At 32.5% G+C, this 26,140-nt stretch overlaps 1 protein-coding gene across 8 annotated transcripts in view; it reads left to right on the forward strand.

Moving 5' to 3' along the window:
* brat (brain tumor) overlaps positions 1 to 26,140 on the forward strand; it is a 312,278-nt gene that overhangs the window by 238,779 nt on the left and 47,359 nt on the right. Inside the window, exon 1 of one of the 8 annotated variants that reach the window (XM_068767142.1) lies at positions 1,298 to 1,497. The exons of the other annotated variants lie outside the window; for them this stretch is intronic. Coding sequence (XP_068623243.1) covers positions 1,475 to 1,497 — 23 coding nt within the window. The 5' untranslated portion in view covers positions 1,298 to 1,474. Of the gene's footprint in view, positions 1 to 1,297; positions 1,498 to 26,140 lie in introns of those variants that run through there. 8 annotated transcript variants of the gene reach the window in all.

Raw genomic sequence — 26,140 nt, forward strand, 5'->3', positions numbered from 1 at the left:
ATCTTAAAACATTAGAAAGGCGTGTCGTGTCGAATAAAATGTTAAAAAGGGACATTTCAAATTATAATAGATAACTACTTATCTAAGAAAGTGTCTTAACTGCTTACTTAATTTAGTTAAAAACAATTCATATCAAACGATACAGACGTGGCTGCACTTGAGGCAATAAAACAACCCCAATATCTTTAGTACATTGAACTAATCAATACCGTTACAAAAAAGTTAATGAATTTACACCCCTACACATAAAATTATATAGTATAGAACAATACACAATGACTCACACGAGTGTAACAAAGAAGTGAATATATATGGGGTTGCGTGTGTGTGAGTCAGCATGGCAGCTGCGAAACTCGAATTCAACCGAATGCGGTTCTCAAACTTCTATTATTAACTACATATGAACCCCTGTGTTGCTCGCGAATTAATGAAAATTATTTTATACGGTGCACACTTATTGTTTAATTTGTACAAAATTTTATTAATAAATATTTTTTAGCACAACATGTATTAATAAAGAATACGTTGAAATATAGGCCAATGATATAAATTGTGTTATTTCGCGATCACATGAGATTTATAACCGTTTCGCAGACCTTGGCCCGATCTCGACACTGTCGGAAATTTTCAGAGTACCTACCGCCGGTCCGAGAATCTTAGGCACAATCATTTGCGCAATATAACTTTGAATTCAATCAGTTCCGAGCAATAATTGCATATAAATTATTATTTTACCGACAATTTTCAGCTGATGGACATTAAAAATTATTTATCTCACATTGGTCATTATTGAAATGTGTTTTATTATTTAATGTAATAGGTTTTTTATTGCCATGTGCAAGGTCGTGGAATTCGAGTACGTTGAACGGACACGATTGACCTTGGCAACTAGAATGTACGTTTCGTTGTAAAGAAAAAAAATGCCATGACTAAAGCGTTACATTGGCCTTGATGGTTCAACAGATATGAAATATAAGGAAACTTAATTTTTTTTTAAGTTTCTAAATTCTCCTCGGTATATAGTTCTATATTTTTAAGTTAAATATTTGTTATAATTTTAATAATAATAATTTTAGTCATCGACGAATTTTCACATTTTTTTCGAATTTAAAATATCGACGTCAACTAAAAATCGTAAAATTTCTGAACGGAGCTTTGAGAAGCACTCTTTCCCAATATTTAGGGTCCTTTTTTGTTGTAGTCATCTCGGCCGTAACGTATGACTGCTTTTGCCTGCAGTTCGACTTTTTTTTTCCGAAAACTTGACCCCCTCAGTCAGTTATGCTCCGACCGTTACCGTACACGGTTGTGTTCCCGCGCTCCTCTTGATATCTAGTCATTGTATCCAAATTTTTTATATATTTTTGTATTATTAGCTTCTAGTGTGGAATTAAGGATTATCTATAGTTTAATTCATAAGGGTTGTGTGTTTTGAATATTTTAATAATAAATAACGAAAAGAAGACTGATTTTAATGAACGGATTTGGTTTGCTTTGGTAAGTTCGCTGCACGATATTTTTTACGACTTTACAAAAGTTTTTAAAAGTTCTGTTAAATTATTTTATTGATTAAATATAACTTTAAATTGTTTATTTTTAATTATAGCAAGGTTATTAGTTTTGTTTAACGGTTGTTTTAGAATAAATGATTTTTTTTATGTCTTTGTGATCTCGTAATGTAACATAGGTCGGTCTATCGTTTTGTTTTGTTCCACGGCATTACAAAATTATTATATAACGTAAGCGGTGAGCGCAAGTCTGTAATCACGCACATTGCAGCATATTGTTTAGATTATTTTGACTAAACCTCGAGTCGTGTGAGAAAGTTCGAAGCGTAGTATGGGGCAACTTCGTTTATTGTAACATTCGTTATACACATCCATCTTGTAATATAGAGCACTGCGATGATATTTTACGCAATATATAGTTATATGACATTTCGAATTACTTGCATGTGTCATAATCATATTTAACCTATTTTAGGCACGTTTCAAAGTATTAAGTAAATTGATTGTTTTAATTAAATTCAATTACGTAAGTATGTATTTATAATCAACGACTTTCAGTAAATGAATGCCAACTCGTTTTAAATATTCGGTGAATTTTTTCTGAATTCGAACCTTCGCTGCCGCCGGCAGATGGAACTATTCATAAGCAACTTTAGAATAATACAGTGTTGTCAAACGAGTTCTATATATAAGTTACTTTCTACGTATGAAAGTACTTGAACTATTGACGGTTACTAAGCGGACGGTTAGCATGTAAATAAATTATAATTACGATTTTTACATATACACGCATTTTTAATCACATCACTGGTGGGTGTAATTGAAAATTCCTGTTTCAACTTACCTACTTTTTTGTTATAATGAATTATTTGACACGCACATTAAGAATTTTAAAACGACATTATTTTTACTTCACAATTCGACCCTGCTTTTTGTATGTTACTACGTTCTAGGCTTTTTGTACATGTTTAAGGTTAGTTAAAATCTACTTTAATCTAGATTAACCTTTGTAATTTTAATAGATTCCTTTGTTCTAGTTATTTTATAAATGCTTATTATTACTTATATTATTTATTTAATCAAAAACGAAAACAAATATTACTGTTTTTAAATTAAATTAATAATGAAGGTGATATGCAAATTAAGATCATTTTAAGAAAACCTGAGGTAAATACTGGAGGTATAAAACATTTAAGAATATTAAGATGTTTCTACCCAACCATTTACGATAAAAATAAACTCATCGATTTTTTGCATAAAAAGAATTAAAAATTTAAAACGGTGAACTGTACTTGCTTAAATATATAATGCTTGGATTACATTTCAGAAAAAGACGTTATAAGCTATAGCTTATTGCATAGATGTTACGTTTATAACGATTTGTTACATTACTGCTATTAGCAGGTAATTTCGTCGTTATCTTATCTACCTGATTTATTAATCGAATACTTTTATAAATGCAGTAAGGCTATGATTATGGATGGTACAGAGATATGAACAATGTATCAAAAATTGTAGATTCTTTATTCGACGTACTATGTATTCCATCTTGTTGAAGTTAAGTCTTCCACTAGATCAGATTAAAAATGCCTTACACTGAGAACTTACCAGGACTATGAGCTTCATTTTTTAAATAACATATTGTAAGTGATTACTTATTTTTAATATACCCGGGGACAAAATGCCTCAGACCTGAGAAGAAAGAAATTGTACGGGATTTTGTATTTTTTGTAATAATATAGGAAAGCATATGTAATAAACATTGAAATATCCAGGAAGCAAACACGTTATTCTTAAGATGAGATATCGTCTATGAAGTCATTTACAGTAGCAGTAACCCTCACCAGACAAACTTTCTTTGACATATTTTTAAATCACGCATTTGATGATTTCTCAATGTACACATTTGCTAACTCGATGATTTCGACCCTTAAGTATAAATAATTTGTTTTTGTTTCTGGTATTTATGTTGTTAATTTTTATTATTTATTTTATTATTTTAACATCTCAAAGTTACAAATAGGTGCATTATCAGTGCAAGGGTAGGTATTTGTAAGGTGCGTTGTACATAAAGGAGCAGCGAGATTTTCAATTTCAAAGAACCCACCGCTCTATTGTGCGGTGCGGCACATACCACATTAAATCCAATTCAATTGGTCAATGTAGTTTGTTCACTTGTACCTAACGTTGTTTCTTATTTAGTTCGCTTTGGCCTTTCAACGGAATTACTTTTCCGAGCGTCGATGTTTTGCGATACCTTGATGTGTTCCAGTCTCTCAACTTGATCATTTCGTTCAGTTCTTTGTTGATACGTATACAGGACGTCGGATGGTATCACGTTTAGCTTACCTATTTTCTTTTTACTTCAACTGTCAACAATAACTTTAATGTAGCAATGTGCCCGGACAATATTGCGAAAAGAACTATATCTTTAAACATTGTATATACAAATCTTCGTATTTGGTGATTATAAACATATATTTAAAAAAAAACTGCGTTAATAATTGGAGTAACATATCTCTAGATAAAACCGCTCACTAATTAATAAACAGGTAACTCAACTAACTCTCTAGCTTTTGTAAGATATAAGCACTGTTAACCTAGCGTGTAGTCCGTTAGCCTTAGTAATATTAGTCAAAAATTGCGCAAAATGGATATTGAAAAGATATTTTTTTAAATAATGTAGACATGTTTGTTTACGTATACATCGTTTGAAAGTTGCAAAGGCGATTTGCGATGTTTATTCGGCAACTCGATGCAAGTTAGACGGGATCGGATCCAGAAACGGGATTAAGTGTGGGCCCACTCTATTATGTGACTGTTCCAATAGTTATTAGCGCAAGTCTACGCTAAAGGTGCGACCACATTGCAGTCGCGGTGCGGTTTTAACTCCGCCGCCATGAATAACTTTTAACTTTACTGACTTGCATAAATGAAGCGGACTTTTATGTAGAAAAATATTTACGTAAGACAATTTTGTTCTTGCAACTGTAGTCATTTGTAAATATAATAATAATATTCTTATTTTTTTAATTTAAGTTTATAATTTATCTCTTTCGAATATTAAACTAACGATGTATATATATAAATATATATATACGTTTATTGGTTATATGTAGAGAAGGTTTTAAAGGGGAAAATGAGTGATACTCATTTGCTGTCAATTCATTTACGGTATACGCTATAAAAATAAAGGTTTCAGAAATAATAAATATAGTAATGATAATATATCAAGAAAAAATGTTTTGTAAATTCTGATTACAACATTGAAATATTAATAAATAAATGGATATTAATGTAACATATTTCAAATTAATCGTTTTATACATGTGATTGGAAATAGGTGTACAAACTTTAGAGCTTATACATATAAATACGCTTTGATTTTTATAAGCAATTGAAATTCTAATACAAATAATTACTCGCGTGTAAGTCTCCCCTTACGACAGCGTCTGTTTCACTAAAGCCACGGCCCGGGATTAGCTATTCAGATTTCAGTTGGCCGTTCGACCCGATTTGATTAATGACTTCGACAAATAGCTTCCTAGTTTCAACATACTATTTGTAGGTAGCCAGAGCACTACGGCTTTTACTTACAATTCACCTACTTCAAAATGTTACTTGAAATGCTTTGATTCACAGAATGTTGTATTTAAAAATCACACGTGTGTGCTGTGATATTGAACTGAAGACAAGCGCAATGGACAGACGATTTTGTTAAGGTCGTTGGAACACGCTTAACACATCTATATACGAACATCCTATAGCTGAACTGGTGATGATGATGCAATACGAAATACTTCGATATCTTTTGATGAAAAATAAAAGACCGTGACTATTTCCATCGTCTTGTGGTAACTTTCTGCCGTAACTGCCATCGGTCAAATGCATAATTTGGATTCATTATTACAATATTCGTGTTTCAATCTGTACGCTGGTTATTTAGGACAATGTATCTTGTAAACAATACGACAAACTAATGAACACGTGTTGAAAATTGTGGATAAAAAAAATAAAGGCATCGACCCCAATACGTATGCAAAGACAATTGCTATGACTAACCGCTTTAATTTCTCTTCTATTATGTACAAATACCCCCACCCTTAAGGCAATACAAAGTTAAAATTGCGGCTAAAAAATATTTTCTTGTGAAGAACGTTAACAATAGAAATTTTATTGGCCGCAAGTTTAACGTTGTTTAAATTCGGAGAACTTCCTACCTGGTATTAAATGTATTAACACTGCAAGGTTAATACCTATTATCCTTGCTTGTCGTTTTTCAGCCAGGTAAGCCTTTAAGCGCTATTAAATGATAAACAGAGACAAAATGATCGCTTATCTCTTTTACTCGTTTACCTGTTTTGTTGTTCGCATGTCTAAACGTAATTTCTTCGAAAGTCCACCAAAGGTTTTTTTGTAAAAACTCCGTTCCAGAGTTTACTACGAATGTCTAATTATGGAATCGGATTATTTTCAAGGGAAAGTTATTTTAAAATCACTTTAGAAGGTTGACACCGTTTTATACCGCGTTATGGATCGTGAAGTCAAATTTATTATTTCGATATGCATAAACGAGTTCTTTAGTCCATTGCGTAACATGTGACTTTCGTTCAATTGGACTTTTTGTCGCTTTTATAACTTCACGGACATGTCTTGATATCAAATATTCATTTGTACCTAAAATTATTTGTGTCGTCAAGAAATTACGGGCACGACTGAACGCATAAACTGAACTAAACAAGTTTTTGTCATAAACCAACCATTGAATTTTAGGTAGACACTTTTGGTATCCAGATCTCTAGTTAAACGATGTATATATAAAGTAATAAAGAAAAGAGCATTCGTTTTACAGCCATATTGGAATATGGTCACGATCTACGCAGCATTCCTTTGTAGCAAATGCTTCCATTGTAAGAAAAAAAAGACAAAAATAGACAGTAACAATTTTATTACCTACCCACCTTATTCTCTTATTTCACTACAACACTAAGTTATATTTAATCCCTTTCATGGCGTCGCAATTAGATACGTTATTTTCGCCCGTCCGCCATTACACATAAGGTCGTGAGTACATTAGCCGGGAGTGCAAAGAACGGATCATCGGGAAAGAAGACGATTTCTCGCCTTGTCCTTCATTACTCATCGTTGGAATGCCACGGAGACGCCACTCGTTATTAATCAAATTAATTACGTTCATTTCCTCGTGAATAGGGTTACCGCCGCGACCCTCGTTCGCAGCCAGCATTGTAGGTAGAATAAAATATTATGATCTATGAACTTTCCTTTTTCGAAATACAAGTTTGTTTAATACATGAATAGGTTCATAATTCGATACCGACAAAGATGGTAATGGATATCTTTAAAGATATGGAAGTCCATAATTCGACATAAAGTCAAAGTCGGGTGTTAGGGAAAATTTGAGCTACCGTCAGAAATTTAATTAATCCAATCTATATAGTGTGTATTGTAAAATACGAAAAAGATAAATAATGATCTCTTGACCCGATTTTGAAAGAAAAAACCTTTTTGTCAAATCATGTACCCAACATGTCCTTTTTAATAATGTGTCATATAACATTTTTCGAACTATTTTTCCGAGGTTAGACACTTTTTGTCTCATAATCATATTTGGTTTTGACGTTTATTTATGGGACAACCTTTATAAGACAATAATAATAGGTACAGAAAATAAAATCAATTTATACTCTGTCATTATATAAATGAACAAGTTAAGAGTAATAACACTCGATGTAATTTGTAATCTGTAGTTAATAGATAACCATGAACCACAGATAATCTTTAACATTGAACCTTTTTGGTGCATCAACCCTGCGCATGAGTGGTCACTGAAGTGCTGACTCACACTCTGCTCCCGAGAACTGATGCGTACGACGATTGAAGGTGCAACGACCGTGAATATGGTATCTGGCGTGATAAAATCTGTTTACCATCTTTCGGTTTACGGTCGTGAATATTTTATAGCTTTTCTTAGAACCACACAAATAAGCGACAAGATAATGCAAGGGTGGTGTGAACCGGCTCTTCGTGGAAATGTGCAGTGTCTCAAATTGGTCAAATTTCGCGTAAATTCAACCTAACATGCCATTGTATAATTAGGATATTAATACTTAAAGTAAATAACAAACAAATACTGGTTTATTCTACTTTAAATCCTAATTTACTACATTTGGAACCCTCTATGAAACAAACTGTTTATTTTTGTGGCTGTTCCGAAACACTCTTCTCTCTATTGTATAACCCTGTCAATATATATATATATATATTTACTACTACTAGACCTTTCCAACTAGTGTTTGTTTTTTTTACCATCGCATGTAAACTTCTCTTAGATTTCTTATTTACCACGCATAATATAATCGGACCGCTTATTTTATATATCATTAAGATACAAACTCATAATTATAACAATTAAATTAAGCTTTACCTAAATATGTTATTTATTTCATTAAACAAAAAAATGTACATGTGATAATATTTTTGTATGGCAACACAAGAGACACAATGCCAAACTTCAAATGAACACATTATGCCTCTATACCAAAAAGTATTATAAAAAAATGTTAAATAAAACCTTTTAAAATATTAACTTTACTTATATTAAGCAGTGGTAGCCCAGTTATCTACATAACTGAGACATTAGATTGTATGTCGCGGATTATATTCCCAGGATACAATCTTATATAATTCGCACTTTGTGCATTATATGGGATTGCCACTACTCACAAACAAGTTTCCTGAGGATAGGCAGCAGCATCTCTGCGTACCATAATCACAGTGCGATCGTCAACCCGCCTGTTAAGCATGGTGATGAATATCCTCCCATAGATATTTTGGGAATCCCTGTGACTTGCAGTAAAACTGAAACGAGGACGAATGTATTAAGGATATAAGTACAAAAGATCATATAAATATGAAATTCTTTTTGGTTCTATTGATTAGAAAGCGTTTGAAATCCTTGTAGCTTAAGTTAAAGAATTTCATTACGGGGAGGTTAATTTATTTCGAGTTTCTATCAAATTTAGCTCATCTGGTGAAGAACACAAGTGGATCACATTAAAAATAATATGAATAAGTCTGTATTGGTGAGCCCTAACGTGAATTGACATCGCTAACTACGCAAACACTGGCCATTTTAAGGTGACTGAGAAAAAACTAAATAATATTAATATCAACCAGTTAATGTACAAACAAAAATAAATGAAAATGTAAATGAAGGATACTGCAGAGAAAACTATAGTAGTGAGGCAATGTAAGAAAGGAAAAGTAAGAAAAAGATATTAATACAAGATATTGTAAAAGGTAAAAAGTGAAATGAATGGAAGATATTAAGGAAGAATAAGAGAGAGAGAGAGAGCATGACAATAATAATATTTAGTGAAAAATTATTTATTGCGTAAATAATCCCAGCCTTACCAAGGTAGAGAATGAGAGATCCCTAACAACGGGGACCAATAAAACATTTCGTAAATACTAACCTATGTATAGTAATGCGGAAATCTGCAAAGAGGTTACATCTGCCGTCTGAACTTTTATTACATAATTCTGATCAGCAGATAATCGATATTATGCACATACAACATCGATTATTTCATAGTGCACTCGGTAAAGTAATTACGTAAAGAGAAGGCATGAGTCGACAGTTTATAAATCTGAATGTACGAAATGTGAAGATGATGCTGTTAAAAACCGTATTTAGTGTTCATATTTCTCTGATTATTTTAGTGTTAAAATGAGTCATTGATAGATAAATTGGAAAATTAAGAATTAAAGACTTTACTTCTGTTGTACTATGTTGTCAAACTCAACAATTTCACAAAAGATTATTGATATAAATGAAAATATTACTTTTGGTTATTTAGTATTTACAATATTAATAAAATTAATTTAACAAAATGTTTAGTTAAAAATTTGATAAAAATAATAATTCTTTATATTTATTAAATCGAATAAATAATAAATATAAATAAACAAATTTAATTAAGTAATAATTCACGTATTCTTTTCACGCACATACATAAGTACACGCAGCCTTTTTATTGAACGTCGCGAAGATTTATTTGTAAAAGAAATAAATTAGAATTCACCACTGGGTGATATGAGGCTGTCGGTCATCATCCGGCATTTCTATATAGCTAAGGAGAGGCTTTTATGTATCATGAGCTACCGTCCGGCAATAGAACCTTTAAATCATATCATATATCCTTATTTAAAGTTACTTGATCTTAATTAATGTTATAAGCAATGTTTACGCCGCATCTACACCTTCTGCATACACAAATAAACATGTTATTGAAACGGGATACCGTAGCGACCTCCTCGAAGAAATTGCTAACCTATTTGCTGTACCGTAATTTAAATATTAAGAATGAAATTGTTGAAAAAAAAAACAATTTTAAATTTAGAATGTCTTTGTCTATAAGTAACAAGAATTTGATATAATTATTGCATTCATTTTTTAATTTCTACCATTCCGAAATAGTTTTATTAAGCGTAAAGTCAATCTTTTAATTCTTTGTAATAAACGCTTAATATATTAAAAACATTCAGTCAAAAATGTTAATTTATTAAAATAATTTAGAAAACAAATTTATTTTAACTAATTTAGCCATTGTTTGTGTACCTTAAAATAGTGGTATTTTATTTGCTTGATAACGATTTTCCCTTGTTTTATATTTAAAATCAAGATGTTAATTTAAAACTATAATATTCCTAACGACCAAGAAAATTGTACCACTATTTTGTTATGTTATTAAAACATTCAAATAAAATTAATTAAACACATTTTGATTTACACCATGGCGTTTTGGACTATTCTCTGGTTATTTTAAATAATATTTATAATTATATTTTAATAATCTAATAGTTGATTTGTTTTTATTAAGCATTCAAGAGATCTTAGTTATTCAAAATTTGTAAACATGGTTCTGTTGACACATTTAAATTGTTGATTTTTTAATGTACACATCAGACGTTAAATTTTATTTAAAAAAATTAACTGTTGTGTTTCTTATCGGCTCTTAATAGAATGGGATTCAATGACGGTAGAAGCTTATAATTGTAAAATAAATGTAAGATTCAAAGGTACATGTAAATGCCTACTTGAATAAAGATATTTTGAATTATAATTTTATTTAATCCTAAACGTAAGGGAAAGTAATCAAGCATAAAAAACCAGTAGTTACTGCTATGTTAGTAAAGATTCTCACAGCAGACGTAATAGTTTTGATAACAATATGTTCACACAATGCATAAACATAAAATGCATAACAAATGGATAGTCAAGAGTAACTGCTCACCAATAAATTAATCCTAGAAAAAAAAAATCACGTTAAACATACCCGTATGAAACCATTACACCTTTGTCAACCTGGTCCCCTATTTACTATGAACTCAAAATCTCACGGTCAGGTGTCTTTAACAATGGCTGAGATATCGTCCCGTCTATCCCATGGAAATTTGAATCCTTAAGACATATAACGGTCTTTCTTTGAACATGGGAACGATTTTTTTTTATTTTCGTCTAGATATACATTAAACTAGCGGTTTTCAACTGTATGCGTACAGGGTTCGTGAAAAATATATTTTAATAAAATTTGTTTTTTAATATGTCAGAACAAAATTCAATTTTTTTTTCGAAATTTATAGCAAAATCTTGCAACCACCTACTGTTATGAAAATGTCATTGAAGTATTAAGATAAAATGTTAATAAGGATGATAGTTTATGGTCAGGGCGATCATTTAAGACTGTGTGATTAAGAATAGGTATAAAAGTTTTAAAGCTTTTTACTGACCAATGAGATATACCTTATCTATGTCGTTGGAAGTAGTGGGTAAATTTGTTTAAATAAATATATTACGTTATGAGCGAATCTTAGGGCTACAAAGAAAATTACTTAGCAACACGTATGATAATGTACTTTTATGTGATAAGCTGAAATTCGTTGCGTATTTTTTTATTCGGTAACAACTACGGCGAACAATTTAAACGCTTTTTTAGGGTTGTCAAACACGCAAAAGTTTTAGGGTTGCCACGGTATAATTTTAAATAAACCTCAAGGTCTACCCCCTTAGTTTAAGCTAGATAAACATTCCGTAGGCCCGCCCCTTCGTTAACGCCAACATGGCGGTGCGTCGAGTTAATTTTACAGCCCCTAAACACGAGGCAGTGGTGGTGAACTTCGTTATTTATGGGCAAAAACGACTCGTTTTATTGGGTGGTGGATACAGCACTGCGAGTTATTGGGCAATTTTATAAAAGGGGTTAAAAAGACATAGAAATAAATCATTTCGTTTTATATCCGAATATAAAAAAATAATTCGCACACAAAGCCTTTCGTATATTTAACAATAAATCTAGATTTTCGCAAATATTTATTAATAAAAACGTATATTAATAGGAGGATATCATCCTGTTGGTTAGAAAGGTAAAACCTTTTAAGGCGAAAATATATAGTTCATTGCTGCCAATTAATTTAAAAAAATTCTTAATCCAACCTATCCAAAAACCCTCAGATATACATAACAACGTATTAATAATATAGTACAAACAACCGTATATATTTATGATTGCTTACTAACTGTCCATGTACACTATACTGCCAGAAGTTATTATTATTCTGTTGCATTCCTATGGAATGAAATTAATATTTAGTATATTTATATTTAATTAAATTAATATAAAATAAAATATAATCTATATTAACTCAATATTAAAATATTTCCATTCGAGGCGTGATATACATACGTGATATATACATACTGACGATCAAAAGCAATGGTTTCACATGAAAACCAATCAGCCGTATAACTGAACATTTAACTCAAAGGACAGAAATAAGTGATGCGGCAAATCTTAATCAGAGACCAAACCACTGAACAAGCTCACAAAGCATTATAATAATAACTAGTAATGATAATGTAAAGGCTTCAAAGGTACCTCATCCATTAGATAGGGGAGTCTTCGGCGCTCTGTCAAAGGTCATATACGCATCAGCTGACATCGATTACTTCGCAAAATTGATTTAAGGTCTAAAGTTAACTGGGCCAAATTAACAACGGTGTAAACCTTCCTATTTATTTATATGTATATAATGAACTGTTTAACACTCAATGAAAATTTTTATCACCTGTATTTTTACGTGCGACTGTCTGGTTCATTGCTTCGCATTGTGGAAGGAAGAGGGGCTGGGTATATTGTTTAAAGAGGACTTGCAATGCATTCGTTCGTTCACCTTCACTTATAAAACTCTTCTACCTACTTAATCAAATTTTAAATCTTTCAATGCTATTTCATCAACTCGTTCCAGAAATGAGACAATGTTCAGTTTTGACTTGCCTAAGTTATCTCTCACACCTACATATACTGCTTATAAATCTATGAATTCGTTCTTAATTATTTTTATACCATAGTTGTGTCGTCTTTGGGGATATTTTTTTCGCAACTATCAACAGTAAGGTCATAGATGTTAATCATTACTTACTACTACACACATACTTCTTCCTGTGAGATATCGACTTAAAAGAACATTCCAATGATATCCCACGTTTAAAGTGAAGGCAGAATACAGACAAGCTTTTGTCAGGTTTTAAATTTCGCTTAGTATTTTACCCCCGCTGTCTATTCAGTGAATTTTTATTGCAATTTCCCGAAATACAGTGAGGCGTGCTGTTATTGTTTTGTTAGACCGTCCCGTTTGTTTGATGGAAAATTTTATTAACAACTTCGCACTTTATAGCCAACGCTTTGTCTATAATTCTCTTGTTTCTTAAATATGCGATGTTATTCGCCAAATAAATAATTCGTTTGTAGTTTTGATACTGCCGAAAGATCTTTTCAGACTCCGTTTGGTCGAAGGTCTTTGATCATGTGTGTTGCTCAAGGGATGACATATGGATTTGAGACGTTCATTAGAAAGCTAGGTCGCCTAGAGAGCAATAAGCTATGCTTTGGAGCTGGGATAGGCCTCCACTAGATAGACCGAGACATAGTCAAGATTGCTGGAAATCGCTTGGTGCGGGCGGGTAACGCAAGACTGATCATTATGACGATCTTTGGGTGAGACCTATGCCTCGCTGTAGGTGCCCATCGGCTGACGTGACGAAGGTGTCTCAATTCAATTGATTACCACGCTACTATTTATATCATTTACCAAGAAGTATACGTGTGTAAAATCTACTTTTAGGTATTAGAAACGAATATATCTTAAATATTTTGATACATATATATCACCATACTGAGATAAATTTTAACGCAATTATTAATTTATTACAAGCTTAGTAAAAGAATCGATGTTTTCTAAAGACCATCACGTTCCTTAAAAATTAGTAAAGATTTACAAATTTCAAGAGCATTTGTTTAACATCTAAGCTATTGAATTGTTTTCATAGATGTTTTTTTTTTATAAACCAAAGATCGAGTAAACCCACTTCTAGTAGTTTATAGTATCCTTGTCGTTGTTTAACAACTGACTAATAAAATCAATTAACGTTCTCCAAATTAAACGCAAAGTCCAAAATAAGTTAAAGTTAAAAGTTAGTTCTCTGGCTGGCAAACGTCGCGGGGAATTTAGCGGATTATTTAGCGGGCGCAGAAAACATTTATCATTTTCTCTGTTACAGCTATTAGGGTTACCGCTATTAGGGAATTTAAAAAATGTATGAAGTTCTCACAAAATATAGTCATTTAGCTTCTACTTCTAAATAATCAAATAATTAGTATTTTTTCTAAAAATACTCGTTTGTAATATTATAGACGTATTGTTTTTATGGTATTTAAAAAAAATTACGACTAATATTTACTAATTGAGCATATAGCGACATCTGTTGAAATTTTATACGAATTGCCTTTTGTTATTTTCCTAAATTGTAAATCTTACGTTAGATGGCGCTGTTACTAAAATATTTATTGATCGTAAAAATCGATCGTTGTACGAATATTGCATATATTTGAAGTACCATTTTATAATTATCAAGAGAGGTGTAAAGATATATTTTAAGTTGTTTTTTCTTACATGTCCTATTTAACGTAACTTGTTGTGCATTTAATTAGAATACTGAACTATTATCTTATGAATAGTTCTACAGTTTGAAAGATGCCGTTACATTGACATCATCGTACTAATCCATTTGTCTGTATTTGTTATTCCGCGTCTCGCTGTGCTAGTTATTAAAGCCGTCAGTACAATTATAGTCCTTAAGCTGTCCTAAATTAAAGGAGCATTGTTGTCACAATTGCGTAACTGCCACCATTAGCTCCGTTTGTAATTTATTAAAGTAAACCAAGTCGAAATTTAGATACAGCCGATGTAATCTGAGTGTTGGAAGTCGTCAACGAGATTGTCATCGCGGAGTCATGAATTAGGGTTGTACAATATAAGCATTTATAACGTTATTTGCTTAATTAGCAGGGACTGCTATAACGTTTTTTATTATTCTAAAATATTGCACTGAGCTGTTAAAATGTCGTATTAAAGATTACAGGATATAAACATGCCCAGGATAAGTATTATGATGAACTTGTCGTTATAAATATGCGATATCGAGTTTTTTACCTGGTTCTCAATAAAATCAACATTCCAAACCTATGTATGAATAAATATCTGTTTATGCAATGTAATAATAATGTTTATGTATAAATATATACTTAACTATACTCTTGACTCTACAAAGCCTATTCGTAATAATAAATAGTTTCGTCATTTGAAAAACAAATCTAAACAAGGGTTTTATGTAATTACGAATGAAATGAGATTACAACTAAATGATTAAAAACGTGTTGAAGATCGTCATTAAAAATAGATTTAAAGTGAGGCTAGGGTGTATTGCCGCATAACTATTAATTTCGTATGAACCTAGAGCTCAATTTGTGCAAGATCGTCCGTGCTTCGCCGTTCGCTCACGTACCAGATGCCAGATAAAACATGGCGGGCGACGCAGTATTTAAATCATGCCACGTAAACCGTCGTGACTTCCGACTAGGACCAAAATAACTTGACCTGCAACGGTGTCGCCACTTACATTTTAATGGACATGAAAAATTTCAGGCCGCCTGTACGACGGAGCTCTTGCTAATTTGGTTAATACCATAGCCGGAGCGTTTACCGAGTTCATTAATTACTTTTTTAAGTTGTAAAGGAAAAGGGGTGGCCGGGCGGCGAAGTGAGACGCTTGCTCGTTTACAAATTTAATACGTAATGGTTTCTTTTTTTTTTATTTCGAAACTGTCCACTGAGAATTATTTTTAAAACAATTTTTAACCAAATGATTTGCACCTTTCATTGTTTCTTTATATCTATAGTATGTCAACTGGTGAATGGATACCTACTGCAAGGCATAAGTCTCCCTCATAAATCGCCACGATGATAGGTCTTGCCATATTCACATCGTCCACCTAATCGGGGGCCTCCTCACTTCTACTGGCCAATGGTCGCCTCTTATGAACTTTTCGGCTTCAACTGCCGTTGGTTACACGAACACTGCCAATTCAGACGAGCAATTCTTCGACCTCCCATCCCACCTTATCTCTTTCTCTTCCGTGGGTGTCGTACGAGGCGACAGAGGAATCAGTTACCAGAGGATGAGCATCAGTGTGCTCTCCGTACTATGCCAACACACTGACACTTGACAATCGTTCGTACATTCACCCCTTCAAAGCTATTACATCTATAACCAATTACCCTGTATAATTTGTGTAATTAACACGTAGTTCTGGCTCATATAACGAACCGTTTACACTGGTTATTAATTCGGTCAATGGTAAATCGAAACACTGGCGCCGACAAATATCAAGTAAATGAACGGTTTAATCTAAACTTTCGAGTTTCGTTTTTCATATTTTTGCATGTCCCACGTGTAAAACGGAACGGGTTAATTTTCGTGCCACAATAGCCATTACCGGCATGTATACGTTTTTTCATTTGCCTTTTTTAATCTATAACGGCTTCGAAGGAAACTATTTTAGCTTAACATTTTGCGAATTCGTGTTTAGTATAACATTATGTGATTATACTTTATGTTGCTTGGCAGCTTAGTGACTCGAGAATTCGGCTTACTGTTATTGATCGCATGTTTAAATTCTCAGCTGGTCTCTGTATCTATTTACTTTTTTTTAAATATGAGGTATATAACATTGTAAATTAAAGTCGAGAATAAAAATAATCTGAAAGATGCGATGTCCTAACCCGTACATCCGGCTTTGGTAATGGATATCGTGCACCCGTGGATCCTAACAGTGGCAACAATCTCAATATAATAAATATAAATAAGAGGTTATATTTAAAAATAGTATCGTCGCCTAATATTCTGCAATGATAATTTAGTGAATTATCAATTTCATGATTTACTAACTTTAATATATATTATTATCAAACTGTAGCAAAGTTTGTCTCGAGTATGTGATATTCCCTGAAAGCTGTACTTACCTTCTTATTTTAAATCTAAAAAATATTTTTATGTCAAATTAGCAATACTAAAAATATTTTATAAATTTAAGTGCATCAAGTGAAACTTTATGTCGATTCCTTAACTTATCATAAAGTTTTCAACTTATAATTATAGGAATCAGGGACCCTAACAGTTTTCGGCAATAATTTATAGAGTTAGACCGTTTTATGCGCCATTAGTTCCAACGCTCGATTCAACCGAGCGGGAATCGATTTTATTTAGTTATTACAGACCTCAGAATCGATATCCCGACGTATTGAAAGCTGCGGTTTGGTTCGGAAACGCGGTTACCATCAATTTATCAGGGTTTTTAACCGACTAATTTTTTTGTCAATGACGAGAAGAAAGACCGTGGAACTTCATGACCACGATTGCTATGTCTAGACGACATTACTAAGAAGTGATGTGATAAAAAGATCATTGAAAGCACTTCTGATAGTCGGGCTCAAATATCATTAAGTGTGAACAAACTTGTCGACTTTTATTTAGTATTCATTAGTATTTCTCAATAAACTAACCACTGTGTGAAAAAGAAACACTTCTTTTTATGTTAATTATGATTATTTTATCTTTGAGAAGTCCACTGAAAGGCATAAGTTTTCAATAAATCTGATTCGAATCCGCTTTCATCCAGCGTGTATATATTAATAATATTAAACACACAAATTTACATAACTTTACCAGACTTGGTTACAAATTAAATCTCCAGTACCGAATTAGCGTCGGATCTGGTAATAGATAAGTATACGGTACCGTACCAATGATAAGTACTTACGCACAAGCAATTGCGTACCGCGCAGCGAACGGAACAAATTCATTACGGATTAAAGGCGATTTATGATTCGTTACTCTGCCCACATGGTATTGCTACTTGCATTGGACTCACAACTTGGTTTATTGAACTTTCGTAATAATATCGTTAAAGTAGGTATGGAAACCATAGCAACCTTTTAGAGTCACATGCTATGCCTCACAGCCTTTCTATAATTCCGACGCCGCCCTATGTAATTTTTATTATATTAGAGCAAAAGGATTAAACTCATGTCGAGTCCACTGTCGAATTGCCCCCCTGCGGGGCTTGACGTTGGGAAACCCTGCTCTAACCTGTTTTCGTGCAATCGATAGGTACCGCTTTAAAGACAACCAAAATAAGAAGAATAAAACCCAAAAAAGTTAACTTTTTGTGGTAAATAGAAACCATAAAAATCTAACATATTCATAACAAAACTTTACAAAATAACTAAAAATTATTAAAACTTATATAACCTTCATCCTTCTTTGACAACACGCGAAGATTCCTGTGGTAAAGTGGTTCAAAATAACTTTCGAAGATAAGACCTCGCACTTGTTTAAAGTTGACTTTTTTTCACTGCTGTTTCACCAGAGGCTTGTATATCTCGATAATAGTACAACAAGCTACCTTCTATTTTTTATTAATTGATACCGTCGTCATTTATGTACCGCACAAATACATCTCATAATAATAGATGCACAAAAACACGTCTTAAGTTATTCTAACACATTGAATTTGAGTTTAAAATATAAATTGGAAATGATCTCGGTCACACAGACATCCGGTCTAAAGGAAGGGCTACCACAAAACAGACGCCAAGGAAACCACTCAACCAATGTTTATTGGTTTTAAAATTATATGTAATGATAATCACATATTAATGCAGTAATAGCTCTGACAGATTCGTAAAAGGTCTGTGGCGATCCAATGTAAAAAAATTAAGTACATTTCACAAGAAACAAAAATATTTGTTGATTTTATTCATTTACTAAACAAAAGTATTAACAATAAATAATCTAATCGTCGACGTAAGCACTGGTAGCCCAGCGGTAGAGAGGTGAGATTTGCGATGGCAGGTCGCGGATGCGATTCTTGAAATATATTTTTATAATTCACACTTAATGCTCTAATTAATTATGTAATATTGCCACTTCTAACAAACAAGTTTCCAGAGGATGAGCAGCGACATCTGCGTACAATAATACCATACTGCGATCAATAACCCGTCTACCAAGCGTGGCGATTATAGTACATACAATAGAAAATATTGTAGTGGAAGTTGATAGGCTGAAACTACGGCATACCATATAAAATAATAATTCCTTTTTAAATTAAAATTCTTTGTCATTTATTTTTAAGATAATTGTCGCTTAATAAAGGAAATAAATTTACCTAACCTGTGGTGTTCTATCGATAAGACTATAATTTTTTTTTCATTTTCAAAGACCTTTATTAACCATTCTATAGTAGACAAAAAAATTGTAATAATTACGCAATACAGTGTCAAATCATCGTCATCATCACACATGACTTAACCGGACTGTGTAATATGTAACATAGGTTTTACTTAATTAACTTTGTTAGTCACTACTTACCAGATTTAGTTTGACGTTGATTTATGGGACAATTATATGTACGTAGATGACACGTCTTGAAGTAATGAACTGTGACAAAAAACATTCTAACCCCAAAAAGAGTCGTCAGTTTATAAAGAACAATCGGTTAACGTATAAAGCTGTTAGTAAATCGATGTGAACACTGCGTGATTATTAAGCGATAGAAACCAGAGGCGCTCGGCAGGCTGCCCCCCTGCGGGGTGTGCCTAAAAATAACATTGTTGATTTAGCAACAAGTGTGTCCCAATTGTTTGCCACCCGTGCCGTTTGCTGGGCGCGCCTTATTTGTATGGCACTAGTGATGTAATCTATCGATATTTTTGTTTCAATTTATTTACATTTTGTCCGGTATAAATACAATATTTTTGATTTCCTATTTTTCACTAAACAGTAACAGTAATTACAATAACATAATACTATGATTATAAGGTCACTTAAAATTATAAAAGTATAGAAGGTTAGCCAAGCTAAATTATCAGTTATTAATTTTACAAATTCTTGATTATCATAGGGGATATACAGGATGATTGGTTATATGTAAATGTAAGAACTTTAAAGATGTGAATGTACAGTTTATTTGCTGTCAAATAAAGTATATGTACACACTATACATAATTCAATATTATACTAAGCAAAAACGTTTTCCAAATTTATTGAACTGAATACTAAATTTATGTATATGAAAATAATTATTGTTTGTTAACCCTGTAGAATTTGTACAGTTATCGCTTTATTCCAATTTCTGTGATCGCATTAGGTTGATTGGAAATAGGTGTAAAAACTTTAAATGATAATAAAAGCTTTATAGTCAATTGTTCTATGTTTAAGGATTTTTATAAAAATAACTAGCTGATCCCGCAAACGTTGTTTTGCAAAAAAAATAAAGTTTTTAATTAACAAATGTAAGATAAGGGTTGATCGTAGAGGGGTGAAAATTTAGGTTTGTATGTATTTTGTATGCTGTATCATAATAAAATAAAAACCAAAAAAATTGTCTAAAAAATTAAAAATAAAATTTAGGGGTGGACCACCCTTATCACTTAGGGGTATGGAAAATAGATAGTAGCCGATTCTCAGACATATACGCATGTAAAATTTGGTAAAAATCGGTCAAGCCGTTTCGGAGGAGTTCAAGTTCGAACACCGTGACACAAGAATTTTATATATTAGATAACAAGAAAGGGAATCAAATGAGTTTGTTGTGAGTTTCATCCTACTAGCCTTCTTCAGCCACAGACTTTTAATAGGAACGAATAGGAGCGACCTTTAACCAGCGTCTTCAAAGGTTAACAACTTCATCTGTCCGTGTTGGATGTATTATGCTGCGCTTCACGCTCTGTGGTCTCCTCCGCTCCAGAATCATAAAGCCACAGCGTATTGTAATAATAAATAAAATAGGATCAAAAAATTTTCCTTCATATCCTATAACATTAAGAAAACGTTATATCTAAGAAACAAAGAGGTTTAGCTTAGTCATTGTTACATAAGCACAAACGAATAGCAAAATCCCAACTTTGTCCACTTGGTACGCGTCACATCGCGTAAGTAATGATAATTACTAACGCTCCTATTATTACGAGCGACAGGAACGAGCTGAAAAAAATATGTAACGTCATATATTTGCTTTCCCCTCGTCCTATTGTGGTACTTTGTCATATTAAGTGCTTCTCCCCCCACACGCGTTTACATTATGGTACATTCACGTCGAAAAATCAATACGGATGACGCGATTATCATAATACAAACTATTGTTAACTTTTTACATATAATATAGTTACAATATTATTCGTGTATATATTAACTAAGTAATTAATTTAAAAACATTTTTGTGGAAATCTAATAAATTATTAAAAAATATGGCTCCTTTCATATTTTTTTAATAAAGGAGGTGGTCCGAAAGATTCTCGACGACCACGATTCGGTAGACGCAGTGTTAAGACTATTAGAAGGTTCAACGACATAGTCAAGATCAAATGAAGTCTTTATATGCTGACAGCGTAAGGCATATCACCATGGCCGTCGCATCGGGCGTTTATAAGCTGACATGATGATCATGATAGAATGTTATTTGCTTCATCCATGGTCTCCACCCCAAAGCTTTATGTGTTACTTGCCGATTAAAACAAAACTCTAGAAGGATCGACGACATATCCAAGGTCGGCGGAAGTCGTTATATGCGGACAGCGTAAGACTTTTTCTATTGGCTCTTATAATATAGACATGATGTTGATCTCCACTACAAAGATTTATTGCTCAAGCAGCCATCTTTTGTACGCCATATGTTGTTTGTATTTACTTGCAAATTCGAACAAATCTCAAGACGTATAAATAATTTTAAGGTTGGCGCAATAAAGGACCAATATTACTTTAAAATAACCAATAACATCATATATCGTGATACAAAGATAACTTACCACGATTAAACATTCATCGTTTCCGCTCTTACTAAAAGAGAATTTGTTAATCAAAACAGTTGAGAAGTTATATACGATGCAGAATCCATCGTGCGTTGAATGGATCCTTAATGGCATGAAACATTTCCCATTTAGATTTCTAAAGCAAAACTAATAGTGTATTTACATGAATTCGTATAAAGTAATCGTTCTCCTGTCTGGGAATTGAATAACTGCCGTCCAATAAAGCATTGATAGCTTATAAACAAATTGGCTCGTTTCCACTAGAAATTATTTCCAAGTTATGCGTCACAATGTTAGAGAACTAAATAGACACTTGTCTTAAAGCATTGTGTGCCGAAAATTAATTTATTTATAATCTATAGTTAAATATGTTAGAAAATTTAAGATCTACATAAATAACATTTACATTAAAGAGAATTATATATAAATTCAACACTAATTCTTATGCCTTTACATTAACATATGTATATATGTATGTTTTGTATATGTTAACTTCGGTTATTTATAATACTACTGTTTCCATACGATGGTTGTCTGGAAGAAATTGCCTCGTGTGAAAAAAACCGCCCATTGTACTTTTTTGTTTATTATTATGAAACTATGTCTTCTAGCGTGTACAATAAAGAATATTAAATTAAATTAATACCTCTAAATGCATTCAGTAACCAACTTAATGCTTACCCAAAATTTACCAAGAATTTTTCTATCTATCATCACCAGTTCAGATAGTTGACATAGTACTCCCCAACAGATCACCTATTAGACGAAAGTGAAGGCATCATCTAGTGATTTCCAACAGCCTTTACAAAATCGATAATCCACCTTGTCAGTCGTCATATGCTTTACTTGTCAGTCGGTTAAGTCCACTCCAGAACCTTAATAAAGCCTTATTAATTCATCTATTCAAAATCAAAATCAAATGTAAAACCAGAGAGGTTTTACATTTAAAGCATTTTTGTGTATACGAAAAGACTGGCAGTTGGTTCCAGTTGATGTACGTGCTTTTACAGCTTAATCTATTTAAGGGACCTCAAATCTGGAATTAAATGAATAAGGATGTCCTTGTTTTAATAAATATCAACCATATTATAAAATTCTAATTGAGTAACAGAACATTCTAGACGTTGAAATACATACGTAATACAATGTATGTGATTCAATATACATTGACATTGTCTGTCTATATTGAATGAATGCGAAGAGGTTTTAGAATAATTAACCTTATTCGATGAATCTCAAATGATGAATCTTATATTTAGATTTATTGCCTAACAAGATTTGTACAAGCAACCGTAATATAAATTGATTGGCCTCTCAGAATATGACTTTGTCACAGTGAACGAACAAGTGTGTGTCTTCAATTTATTTATTATATAACATCTAAAGATTTGATATCGTGTTATGTGAAATCGCTCCTTGACAATACAGATATAGTGCATAGACTAAAACGAAAGAAACCGTTTTGGTTAGTACAGTGATGTGCTAGTGTGATAGTGAATGAACACTATAAAAAGTGACTTCCACTTAATAAAGACAATAAGAAAAATGTTAATGGATACTGTTAAATAAAACTGCTGTTAACTTATAATAATAAATATATTTAATAATATAATAATAGGACACGCATTGCGTTACAAAGCAATATTAGAGAAAAAGACAGTGACAGTTGTCAGTGTTACTGCTAATTTTTATGCTGCCAGAATTACATTATACTTTACCGAATAAATTACAAGTAAAACCTAAATAATTTAGTTGTTTTGTGTTTTATACTGAACAAATACATTTTTAATATATTGTCTTGTAGTTAATTAAGTTTATTCTAAGTTGCTCAATAGCATATTAATTAGATTGTAATTTCCGTGGGGTATCCAATGAAAAGTAGGCATACAATAAAAATAATCTGAAATATATAGCGTATGGTTTTACCTCCCTGCTTCGCGAACTATATAAACGCTCTACGCACCCCCCCTTGCGAAGAGAAAACAACAATTGCAAGCAGATATTAAACACGATATATTTTCTACTAATTTTCTTCTTATAAAAATTTATTGAAATAAAAAAATTTCAGTTAAAACTATATCGTACAATTTGAACACATAAACAATTGAAACTATTTGTATTTTAAACAATGAAATACGTTGGTAGAGTTTTTTAAAAGTGGCTTTAAGGACTACACACGGCGCTCTATCGCGAACGCTAAACATTCTAAATCTAGGTCGCCTACATCAACAGGTGCTTCCGTGTCACGTAGTTCAGTGCACCTATTTCAGTGCTTATTCAGCTAGTTTTAAGTTTAAAATGTTCAAATTCTGTTTCTGAATGCGGACTTTATCGAGCATTATCTAGTTCACGTGTTTTACTGCTCTATGCTTTAATTGAAAAAGTTTTACAATATTTTCGTATATGTGTCGGAAAAATAGTCACGGAGGTTTTCCAAAAAATGACTCAACTCTGTCATCTATTACTGAATATATTTCTTTATTTATATTAGACTAACAGCGTAAGTCTTCAAATATTAACGAAACAATTATTTTCTTGTGCTACAGATATTTTATTTACACCCAAACTAATAATTACTTTTTGAAAATGTGTATTTGGCTTGCGATAACCAATTTTAAAAAATAACTCTATTTTACAGTATGAACGCGCCGAGATATATTTTTCAACTGTTAGGTTAGGTTATACTAATGGATACAGTACACCTACCCAAGAGCAAAGACCTATTTACGATAGGTCTTGCGTCCACCATCTCTGACAGAATCTGAGTGACCCGTGCGAGAACGTTAACGGAACATTACCTGACTCTCTGAGCAGGTTGTAAGGCGCACTCACTTTTCTGATGAAGGTCAATAGGAAGCGACTTACATCCAGAGTTTTCGGTCTTAAAGTCTAGTCCGCGTAGCAGGTGGATGTCGTACCTCCGCTTACGGGCTGTTGTCTCCACTCAAGTGTCAAAAGACACCAACCGCTATCTGTTATGCCCACTGCAACTTCAACGTGCCAATCTGCTTGCCTATATAGGTACATATCGTAGAGTAATCCCGAAGAACGAAGAGGGTTCCGTAACTAATTGAATGATTTAACTTGCTAATGAATTCAAGATGCGAAACTTTAAAATCTATATTAAAGTTTTCCGTCCATATTTCATAATGAATGTGCTTTAAAATAATATATCACTAGAACGTGTGCATGTGTGTGTATCCTGTTATTTATTCATTTAGTCTTCCGGTTAGTGATTCTCAAAAAATATCAAAGTTTGTAGATAAGACGGTCAGCGGATCCGGGTTCGCAATTTTCGTTATTTCTCCAGAGTATCAGCGAACGCCGGTCGAATTTTTATATTTTTCCAAGCGAGGGCGGTCAATTTATTTGTCCGACGCAGTCTGGCCTGCTTCCTGTCAGATAACTTCACAATGTAACGCTGTTAGTGCATTTTATTGGCATGTTATCTTACTTTTGACAATGCGGCTTCATGAGGCAGAAATTCACATTTACGATACGGAACTATCTATATAATTTTCTCTATTTCTACATATTTATTTGTGAAATAGGAACCTAATGGTAAATAAAAAATAATTTGTACCAGTTAATATCAATATTTCAGTCTGTCATTGCTTAATCTATGTATATGAGTTAAAAATGACATTATCGATTTCATTCATATTTTTTTATAAATTTCCTTATACTTTGTAGAATGTTCTTAAAGAAAATGCGCAAAAACGTGAGAAATTCCCGAAATTCGTTCTTTTTTTTTAAATGAACAATTTGGAAAAACAACGTATATCCACCAATAAATAGCTGAGCTAGTTAAGGTGACCGGAAGATGCTAGAAAGTAAGCTACTATCAGATATTATTGGATGTATGTGGCGAAGACCTACGTCTAGCAATGGATTTCGTTCTAGAGATTTTTAAAGGAGAGTAGATTAAGTGCGTTTTATTTATTCAAATACTTACTATTGTATTTACAAAGTCGTGTACACCATTTATAATTTTGCAAATGGATTAAGATGTTTTATAACTCAGGCGACATTTTACACTCAATAAAAAAACATCGTAAACATTTTACAGCTCAATGAAAATGGTGAATTTAGAAAAAAGGTTAGTTCCGACGTGACGCAATCAATTTCCATTACGTAATTGAAGCGTCACAGGATGACAATTTCGTTTATACAATAAAAGTAAAAACTACTCCTTTATTGTAGTCCTTTCGGGGATATCAGGGTGTTGCGAATTCTGATTGCTTGTAAGCGTGTTAGATAATGTGATCCAATATTGGATCAAACGTTTCCGATGGATTTGCTTCTAAATCCCTTGTTGCGGATACGGGTATTTGGCAAATAAA

This window comes from Battus philenor, unplaced genomic scaffold, assembly GCF_028537555.1.
Source record: "Battus philenor isolate CCGP_79_NKW_IND1 unplaced genomic scaffold, ilBatPhil1.0.hap1 SCAF_22, whole genome shotgun sequence".
Taxonomy (NCBI): Eukaryota; Metazoa; Arthropoda; class Insecta; order Lepidoptera; family Papilionidae; genus Battus; species Battus philenor.